This window comes from Arvicola amphibius, chromosome X (assembly GCF_903992535.2).
Source record: "Arvicola amphibius chromosome X, mArvAmp1.2, whole genome shotgun sequence".
Classification (NCBI taxonomy): domain Eukaryota; kingdom Metazoa; phylum Chordata; class Mammalia; order Rodentia; family Cricetidae; genus Arvicola; species Arvicola amphibius.
Window position 1 is genome coordinate 6,622,354 of NC_052065.1, and position 10,937 is coordinate 6,633,290.

A 10,937-nucleotide genomic window follows, 5' to 3' on the forward strand; every position below is an offset into this window, starting at 1 on the left:
GAGAAAAGAGGCTGCCTCCATAAATTTGAATTTTAGATAAATAACCAATAACTTTTGATACGTGTATTTTTATCCCAAATACATTCAGGACAAGGCTAGAAGAATGAGTAAGCCTTTTAATCCCTGTCCAAAAAGAATCTTATGAAACGCCCTTCTGTGCAAACTAAACAAATGTGTAGGCTTTGTTTGTAGAAACTGAAAAATAAGTTGCTGTCTATCTGAAATTCACATTACAGTGGGTATCTTCTGTTTTTATTTGCCACACTGGAAAACCCAATAATGTTAGACACATTATGTCTAATTCTCGCATATCTCAGCAAGAGTCTCCCCACTTCCAGATGGAGAACCAGCTTCAGAGCATCCTCAGCATCTGTCTGTTCCCTCTCCCTACTAAAGGAACCCCCACTGTTTGCAGAGATCTCCAGCCCCTCCACACAGAGAGAGGCTGAGTCCAAATTCGTCTCAGTCAATCCATATGTGGCTTGATTAGCCTAAAAGAATAAAGCTTAGCACCCCATGGTTTGAAAGAAAGATTTTTCCCCCTTATACCTTCTGGATGAACAACAAACTTAAATACCCCAAATACCACAGGCAGCCATTTTGAGAGCTACCTTAAGCCAAAGCCTACGTACCAATTAAGGTCAAGTTTACAAAACACGCAAAGGGAAATTAAAAAGTAGGCTCTTGACAACACGAACATTTATGAACTACCCATGTGAGCCTAAGCTTCATGATACAGCCTGGGTCCGCTGCAAGGCAGAAGAATCAATCCAATGGGTGAATTGCTAGTGCTCAAGGCAGAAGGGCACATCAGTAAGTGCCCTGTTCAGAGTGCAAATCATGCCAAATCTTGCATTGTTTTCTTCAAAGTTTATGACACATAAAATAGGTTATGGTGGCACACCTGGGCAATGCCAGCACTTGAAAAGCAGAAGCAGGGAGATCACAAGTTGAAGGCCACTCACCATTTACATAGGGAGTTCCAGGTCAGCCATGGCTATACAGATGAGACCTTGTCTCAGCAAACAAAACAAAAATTAAATATAAAGTTTATGCTATTTAGATGTCATTTTAGAAATTCAAGTCCAATACTTTAAATTTTTGAAGTCTCCATCTTTGTTCTCTAGGCACTAAGTTTAGCCACAGATAGTGTGGAAAGAACATGAATGCCGGCCTCAACACCCTGATGTTCTTCTATACCTTTAACACATCATCTTAAATTGTGATCACGCCTTCAAGAAAAAATTCAAGAATCGACATTCCTCTGAGAAGCCCAAGTTCACATTTCTGGGTGTGTCTTATTCCTTCTGTCTTTATTTTAACATCTGTGTTTAAATTTATCTTTCAGATCTCCTTTTGGGACTGGGAAGGTGGCTCGGTATGTAAATTGCTTACTGCTGAAGCATGAGGGGCTGAGTTCATGCCCAGTAACAACATAATAAAACCAAGACTGGTGACAAGGGTTTGTAGTCCTGGGCTGCGGAGGCAGAGACACATGGATCCCTGGGCTAATTAGCTAGCCAACCTAGCCTAATTAGCAAGTCCTAGGCTCAAAAGACGTGCACATCTCCTGATTAACAATACCCTGGCCTCTACACATGTGCACACACATGTATTCATACACTCACACTCAAAAGATCCCCTTAAATAAACTCCAGCTCTACTTCAAAAATGAAACAGGCAGTTCATGGTGGCACATGCCTTTAAGCACAGTGCTTGGAAAGCAGGCAGATCTCTGCTTTTCAAGGCCACCTTGGTTCCAGGACAGCCAGAGCTACATAGCTGATTCTGTCTCAAAAAAAAAAAAAAAAAAGACCGTGTGAGCTGTGTCTGTATACTCTGCCTTAATTACCACCACCACAGATAGTGAAAGTTGACCAGAGAGTTATTCTGATGTCAGAGGAAGTAAAAACATTGTCACCTGTTCTAAATTAAAAATGAAAAGATGACCTTCATGACTATAATCCTTTCACTTGTGAGGATTGACGAATGTAGTGATGTTTTGCTTGTGTTTTTAACAAATAAAGCTTTCCTGAAGATCTGAGTGCAAAGCTAAGCCACTAGAGGCCCCGCAGTAATGGCACACATCTTTAATTCCAGGACTCAGGAGACAGAGGCAGACAGATCTCTGTGAGTTCAAGGCCACCCTGATCTACACGAGATTCAATCAGTCTAAAAGAGAAACATAGCCAAGCAGTGGTGGCTCAGACCTTTAATCCCAGCACTGGGGAGGTGGAGACAGGAGTGATATGGCTGAGCGGAGAGAAGAATATAAGGTGGGAAGAGACAGGAGCTCATTGTGGTCTGGAGATGCAGCCTGAGGATTTGTAGAGACAGGATTGCCTGTTTGGCCTGAGCATTGGGAGAGGTAAAAACTCTATAGTGACTGGCCAACTCTGCTCCTCTGATCTTCAGCATTAACCCTTATAGCTGACTTCTAGTTTTTATTATTAATGCCAATTAGAATTCATGCTACAGACAAAGGACTTAACAGTTTGAGGCCAACCTGGACTAGAGAAGGAGAATTTGTCTAAAAAGAAAAACAATTTAAAAATAGGCTGAGAATGTAATGCAGTTGGTAGTGAATTTGCCTGGCATATATGAAGCCCTGGGCTGGATCCCCAGCACCAAATAAATTAGGACTGATGTGCACATCTGTGATTCCAGCACTCTAGAGGGAAAGGCCAGATGATCAGGAGTTTAAGGTCATCCTTGGCTATATAGCTAGTTCCAGGCTTGCCTGATCTAAGATTAAAAGCAAAAGGAAGAAAGGGCTGGAGAAAGTAAAAGCAAACCACAGAATAGAGCGCCACCTTAGCTAAAACTGGAAGGAAATCTTACCTGGGTTTGAATTCTAGCTTCAATTACAGCCTTTGAAGTTACTCAGTGTCTGTGTGCCCCTAGTTTCCTCTTCTAGAAAATGAATACAATATCTGTGCTTATCTCACATGTAGGTGGGTAAGTATGAAATGCCTAGCAAATTACCTGGCCCAAAATAAGAACTTTGTAAGCTTTAGTTGCTATTCAACAGGCTCCATTCTGAGGACTATATATAAACTTGAAGCATTTTTCCGCTGTAATTAATCCTTTGAGTCCTATTTTATGACAGATTTGCCTTTTGTGTCCTTTACATCTTGGCTGATTCTTCTGACTTTTGGGTATTTTTCAGATCTTAAAAAAAAATCAATCCTGTTTAGCCAGGCAGTAGTGTCACATGCCTTTAATCCCAGCATTTGGGAGGCAGAGACACGCAAATTTCTGAGTTTGAGGTCAGCTTGGTCCACAGAGCAAGTTCCAGGACAGCCAGAGCTACACAGAGAAACCCTGTCTCAAAAATCAAAACAAGCAGCAACAACAACAACAACAAAAACAACAACGAAAACATCAATCCAACTTAATATTAGAATGCTGCATTGGATCAAAACCCCCAGTTTCAGAGGATAGTGGCATAAATGTGACACGAGAGTAGAAGGAGGAATCTCTGGGAGAAGGAAGGGAACGAGCTAGAAAGAAACAGCTCATGGTGCCAAATGGAAGTGACAGAGACAGTTGGAGAAGGGGATAAGTTAGAACAAATTACACATATACTGTGAATGCCATAATGCCGGAAACAATTACTTTAAAAGTAATCTTTAGGAGCCAGAGCTATCCCTCACTTGGAGTGCTTGCCTAGCATGCACAGAACCTTGCTTTTGATTCCTAGCACTGCATAACTGGAATGTAGTGCTGCATACCCAGAATCCCCCCCCACACCCCGGGAGGGAAAGCAGGAGAATCAGAAACTCAAGGTTATCCTTGACTACACATCAAGTTTGACATCAGCTTCACAATACAAGAGACCCTGTCTCAAAAAAAGAAAAGAAAAGAAAAACTCGTAGTGGTGCAAGCATTTGATCCCAGCACTGGGGAGGCAGAGGCAGGTGGATTTCAATGAGTTTGAGGCCAGCCTGGTTTACGAAGTGATTTCCAGGACAGTCGAGGCTATATGGAGAAACCCTGTCCTGAAAAACTTATTTAAAAAATGTCAAACATACAGAAACATTTTTAAAATCCCAAGTAAACAACAAAAATGTCCCCTTCCCCCTCAGCATCACCACCCCACCAGGCTTGTGATTAAAGGCAAATGAAGTGATCAGGAGCTGTGATCAGCCTTTCCTTTGTACTCCAGCTCCTTAAAGTGGATTTGCAGCTCCCTCACCATACCTAATGTCTCTGACGATAGAGTTCATAGGAAGAAAAGGGGAGAAAGAGTCACTGGCCTTTAAGAACACACAAAAGAGACTTGGTAAATTAGCTCAGCTGGTAAAGTCATCGGCTGCCACGCCTGATGTCTTGAGTTCAATCTCCATGATCGACCTGATGGAATGAAAGACCAGTTCCTACTAGTTGTTCTTTATCACACACACGCCATTATATTAATATAAAAAATAATCCACAAAGGGGGTTTCCCTTTGGTTAGGCTATAATATACTTGCTCTCATCTAATAGAATATTGCAGAAAGTGGTGGTCATGTGTGGTCCTGATGTAACTCCAGGTCATAAACGGTACTGCTTTTCAATCTGTTAAATTGTTCACTATGGGGGAAGGCAGGAGCATGTCCCTAGGACACTCAAGATGCCCATGGGGTGAGAAACTGAAGCCTTTGCCAGAGGTTATGAGAGTAGCCATCTTGGAAGCAGATGTTCCAGCCTGTCTAGAGTTCAGCCTCATGAAAGACCCAGGCCAGAACCATTCCACCAAGCCACTAACAAATTTATAACCCAGAGAAACTATGAGATGACACACATTCGTTGTTTGAAGCCACCCATTTTAAGTGCAAAATTAATCAAATGGCTATGCTTTTTTTTTGCCACGAGGTGGGTTTTATTTTCATCAATCATACAAATAATTTTCTATAATATCCCAGGGCAAACCGGTGAAATTTGGCAGTCCGATTAGTGGGGGGGTCCCCCTTCAGAGACCCACGGGCCGGTGGCATCGGCGCGGAGTGCCCGGGTTCACAGTGCAGCTTGTGGCTCGCGTCCATCTTGCATGTGGCTCTTCCTCCACATCACGAGGGGGTCTCGGAGATGACGGGGTAGGGTGGGGTGGGGTGGGGGAATCCTCCAGTCTGGGCTTTTAGGAAATTTCACTCCTTTTTTCCTGTTCAATGGTCTCTTTGGTCAGCAGGGTGTTCTTCTCCTGCGTCTCGGTCTTCTTCAGCTTGGCCTTATCTAAGCTGGCGATTTCCCCCATGTCTGGCTTGTCTGCCATTTTCTACAACCCGTGGAGTCTCGTTCCGAGCTCGCGCTCCAGGTGCTCCCACTCGCCTTGCTGCTGCAGCAAGAGACCGGCTATGCCTTTTATTTTCCAGTTTTAATAACAGCCATGACTCAATGCACTTTTACATGCTCTTTGTAAGGCATGTTAGAATTCTAGGACAGTTATATAAAAGCACATACAATGGGCCTGGGAATGTAGCTCAGGTGGTAGAGTGTTTCCTTACCACACACATTCCCCAGAAGTTCATAAACTGCACATGGTACCATAGCCCAGTAATCTTAGCACTCAGGATGGGGACGGTGGGGGCAGAATGATCAGAAGTTCAAAATCATTCTCAGATACATAGCAAGTGAAAAGCCATCCTGGACTACAAAAAAAAAAAAAGCAGCATCAACAAAATAGTAGCCCTATGTAGTGATACGCACCCATGTATGAGTTTTCAGGGGCAGAGGCAGAGGCAGGAGGACTACCCACAAGTTCCAGCCCAGTCAGGGAAATCCTTAATAAACAACAACTACAAACTGGGGGAGGGGGAAGAGTATGAACTGCGCTTTATTCGTTTCGAGTTGTTTTCCTGATGCCTAGCATGGGTCATGATAATCAATAAGCATCTGCTGAATTAATCCATTAATTAGCTCATCTGTATTCCCACACATTCATTCATTTCAGGCTATGTTGGCATACACAAGAAAGATAAATACAATTTGGGGTCATCCCACTTGTGGGAAGTAGATTGGAATGAAAAGGTGGAATTGTAGCCAGATTTCTTGGACCATCAGCCCCCAAATCACTACACAGAGACTTATTGATTGTGAATGCTCAGCATTAGCTTAGGCTTGTTTCTAGCTAGCCTTTTCTTTTATTAACTTAACCCATTTTTATTCATCTATGTGATGACCCAAGGCGCATTTATCTCAATCTACATATTGTTCATTCTGCTTTCCTGCTTCCTCCATGACTAGCTGGCTGGTCCCAGCTGGTTGCCCCAGCTGGCTGGCTGGCTGCCTGGCTCCCCTTTTCTCTTTGCCCAGCAGCACTGCCTATCATACCTCTGTCTAGCTACTGGCCATTCTACTTTTTATTAGACCAATCAGGTGTCTTAGGTAGGCAAGGAAAAGGAGCAATACATCTTTACATAGTTAAACAAATGCAGCATAAACAAATGCAACCCATCTTTACATAGTTAAGCAAATATTCTATTCCAAAACATGCAATGACTGATCTTGGATGTCAATTTGACATATCTGGGAAGAGGAAAACTCAATTGAATAATTGCTTGCTCCATATTGGCATGAGGACCTGTCTGTGGGACAATTTCTTGATTGTTAACCGATGCAGGAAAGCCAAGGTCATTGTGTGCACAGTTCCATTCCTAGGCACGTGGGCCTGGGCTGTGTAGGAAAGGTAGCCGAACACAAGCCTGGGAACAAGCCTGTAAGTAGCATTCCTCCTCCGCCTCTGCCTCCTCCTGATTCCAGATTTTTACCCTGATTTGTCTCCATGGTAAACTGTTACCTAGAAGAGTAAAATGAAATAAATTTTGTTCTCCCCAGGTTCTATTTACTTGTGATATTTCATCACAGTGGCAGGAAGCATACAACAAAAGGCATGAGAGTTGCTGAACAAACCTGACCCTTCTGTGCAGTTGCCTCAAATGTGATGACTCATTTCATGCGTCAGCTTGAACAGGCAAAGGAGTGCCAAGATATCTGGTAAAACAGTATTTGTGGATATGTAATGGTGTTTTCCAGGCAGGGTTAGCATCTGAATCACTAGACTGAAGGAAGACGACCTATCCTCCCTAACAGGAGTGGGCAACATCTAATCTGTTTTGAGAGTCCAGACAGAACACAATGAGAGAGGAAGGGGGAACTTTTGGTTTTTGTCCCTGACTGGAGCACTCAAGTTTTGCCCTTAGACACTAGAGCTTGGTCTTGTGGAGTCTGAAGCACACACTAGTGGGTCCTAACTAAATTATACCTCTACCATTCCTGTCGTTTCAGTCGCTGTGAGCCCCTATGAGTTCAGCTTAGCTGATTCTGTGGGCTGTATTCCGTGGCCCTATTCAGTGTTGTCCTTGACTCCACTGACTTCTACAATCCTTCCTTGCCTTCTTCTAGAGGATTCCCCAAACTCCACCTAATGTTTGGCTGTGGATTTCTGCATCTGTTTCCATCAGTTGTTGCATGAATTCTCTTGGGTGAGGATTATGCTGGGCTCCCTTCTACAAGTATAGTAGAGCTACTTTAGGAAAGATTTCATTGACTTTTTTTTTCTATTTGCTGGTCTTATTTGGTTTCATTCTAGTTCTCTGGGCTGTCCAGACTCTGGTTCCTGGGCTTCAGGCAGTGTCAGGTGTGGGCTCCCTCTTGTAGCATGGATCTCAAGCTGGACCAGTCATTGGTCTTCCACTCCCACAAGTTCTGCACCACCTTTACCCCAGCACATCTTGCAAACAGGGCACATTGTGGTTTGAAGGCTTTGTGGCTGGGTTGGTGTCCCAGTTCCTCCACTGGAGGTCTTGCCTGCTTATAAGAGATGGCCAGTTTAGGATCCATATCCCCCAATACTGGGAGTCTTCGAAAGAGTCATCCTGGTGGATTTCTGGGAGTTTCCCTTGCAATGGGTTTTTACCTCACCTCCGAAGTGCCCCCTAATTCCAGTCATCTGTCCTAGTACTCTCACTCTCCGCTACCCTACCTGATCTCTCTGGTCTCCATCCTCACCCACTCCCAGTCCCCCTGAGACATCTCTTCTATTTCCCCTTCCTAGGGAGACTCCAGAGTTTCCCCTTGAGCCCTCCTTGCTACCTAGCCTCTCTGGATCTGTGGATGACAGCGTGATTATCCTTTACTTTAAAGGTAATGTCTACTTGCAAGTGAGTACACACTGTGTTTGTCTTTCTGGATCTAGGTTACCTCACTCAGGATGATTTTTCTACTTCCATTCATTTGCCTACAAATTTTGATTTGGGGGTTTTTGTTTGTTTGTTTTTTGAGACAGAGTTTCTCTGAAGCCTTGAATGTCCTGGAGCTCACTCTGTAGACCAGGCTGGCCTCAGACTCAGAGATTCCCCCTGCCTCTGCCTCCTGAGTGCTAGGATAAAGGTGTGTGCCACCAATGCCCAGCAGGATGTTACCTTTTAACAGCTGAGTAATACTCCATTATGTAAATATGCCACATTTTCTTTATTCCTTCTTTATTTGAGGGCCGTGTAGGTTGTTTTCAGTTTTTGGTTACAACAAACAAAGCTACTATGAACATATGTGAGCAAGTGTCCTTGTGGTAGTGTAGAGCGCCCTTTTGGTTTGTGCCCAGTGATGGTATAACTGGGTCTTGAGGTAGGTGAATTCCAAGTTTTCTGAGAAACCACCATATTGTTTCCAAAGTGACTGTGCAGTTTTGCACTCCCACCAGCAATGGAGGAGTGTTCCTCTTGCTCCACATCCTCACCAGCATGAGCTGTCACATGTGTTTTTGATCTTAGCCATTCTGAAAGGCATAAGATGGAATCTCGGAGTTGTTTTGATTTGCATTTCTCTGATGGCTAAGGATGTTGAGCATTTAAGTGTTTCTTGGCCATTTGAGATTCTTCTGTTGAGAATTCTCTGCTTAGAAACATAACCCATTTTAATTGGATTTTTTGGGTTTTTTTTTTAGTGTGTAGTTTCTTGTTTGAAGATAACATGATATTATACAATAGAGATTCCAGAAATTTCTAGAAATAATCAACAATTTCAGCAACATGGTGGGATACAGTTTCAATTTGCATGAATGAATAGCTTTTCTATAAACCAATAACAAACATTCAGAGAAAGAGATTATGGGCAAACTCCCATTCATAATAGCCTCAAAGTAAAGTAAATATCTAGGTCCTAGATTCCTAGATTCTAGGAAAAAGCCTAACCAAGGAAGTTTAGGTCCTCTCCAATGCAAACTTTAAACCTCTAAAAAAAGGGATAAAGAAATACACTAGAAAGATATCCCATGCTCATGGAATGGTAGAATTAATCTGGAGAAAATTGACATCTAGGAGAAGCTTTTTACAGATTCAGCGCAATCTCGATCAAAATCTTCCTCTTATTATTTATAGAAATAGAAAAAATATACTAAAATTTATATGGGACCAAAAATGACCCCAAATAGCCAAAGCAATCCTTAGCAAAAAGTATAATGCTGGAGGAATGACCATGAAGGAATTACCATTTTAGATCTTAAGATATATTGCAACGCTACCACAATAAAAACAATATGGTATGGGCACAAAGACAAACATGTAGACCAATGAAACAAAATTAGAGATCAAAACATTTGTACATATAACGTCAGCCACATAATATTTGACAAAAATTCAAGAAAATATGCTGGAGAATAGAAGCGTCTTCAACAAACAGTGCTGAAAAAAACTGGAAGTCCAGCTGCAGAAGAATGAAATAGACACATATTTATACCTTGCACAAAACCTAATTCCTAATAGCCCTAGTACCTAAATGTGAAAACCTAAGACATTGAACCTACTAGAAAAAAACACAAACAGTGCCCTACATGACATAGGTTTAGGAAAGGACTTTCTGAATAGGAGTCCATTTGCCTAAGAATTAAAGCCAACAACCGACAAGTGGGACTTTATGAAACTAAGAAACTTCTGCACAGCTGAAGAAACAATCAACAGGGTGGAGAGGAAGTTCACAGAATGGGAGAGGATCTGTGCCAACTATACATCTGACAGAGAATTAATATCCATATTATATAAGGAACTAAAAAATAAACCCCAAACAACTCATTTAAAAAGAAAAATAGCCCTGCGACCTGAACAGAATGTTCTCAAAAGAAAAAAATGGCCACAAACTAAATAGAAATCAAAAACATCTTTGAGATTTCATTTTACACCAGTCAGAATGGGGAAGATCAACAAAGCAACTGAATGAAAATGCTGAAGGTGGGCAGGGAAAAGGTAGGATTGCAAACTAGTGCGGTCACTGTAGTGTGCAGAATTGTCAAAAAGCTAAAATTAAAGCTTCCATATGACCCTGCTATACCAGACGTAAGCATGTACTTAAAGGGCTCAACATCCTATTCCAAAGACATTTGCCCAGTCATGTTTATTGCTGCCTGCCGTATTGGCAACAACTAGGTTTTGGGGAATATTATTTTCTGGCGTGTGACTTTTGTTTCTGCTGCATTTGTGTAACTCTGGGAAGCTGTGTTACTGTGCCTGTCTAAAACACCTGATGGTCCTAATAAAGAGATGAACAGCCAATAGTGAGGCAGGAGCAAGGATAGGCAGGGCTGGCAGGCAGAGAGAATAAATAGGAGGAGAAATCTTGAGAAGGAATGAGGAACAACAAAAGAAAAAGGAGAGGAAGACATCAGAGGTGAGCCACCCAGCTACACACAGCAAGTCACAGAGTAAGAAGGAAAGAAAGGTATACAGAAATAAAGATAAAAGCCCAGAGAAAAAGGTAGTTGGAATAATTAAGAAAAGCTGGCAAGGGCTGGAGAGATGGCTCAGCGGTTAAGAGCACTGACTGCTCTGCCAGAGGACCCGGGTTCAATTCCCAGCACCCACATGGCAGCTCACAACTGTCTGAAAATGCAGTTCCACGAGATCTGACACCTTCACACCAATGAACATAAAGTTAAATAAATCATTAAAAAGTTTTAAAAATGAAAA

General features: G+C 42.4%; 1 protein-coding gene and 1 long non-coding RNA gene across 2 annotated transcripts; one reads left to right on the forward strand and one right to left on the reverse strand.

The window, feature by feature from the left end:
* The first annotated feature begins 1,136 nt into the window (after positions 1-1,136).
* On the forward strand, positions 1,137-7,457 carry LOC119804898. The gene is made up of 3 exons (XR_005283855.1): positions 1,137-1,291; positions 6,817-6,975; positions 7,267-7,457. It is a non-coding gene; the product is annotated as an uncharacterized LOC119804898 (long non-coding RNA).
* On the reverse strand, positions 5,120-5,254 carry LOC119804897 (thymosin beta-10-like). The gene has a single exon (XM_038316666.1). The coding sequence runs from the start codon at positions 5,252-5,254 to the stop codon at positions 5,120-5,122; it is 135 nt and encodes a 44-aa protein (XP_038172594.1).
* Positions 7,458-10,937: the final 3,480 nt, after the last annotated feature.

Coding starts and splice junctions, on each gene's coding strand:
- LOC119804897 (XM_038316666.1), bottom strand. CDS start 5,254: ATGGCAGACAAGCCAGACATGGGGGAAATCGCCAGCTTAGATAAGGCC.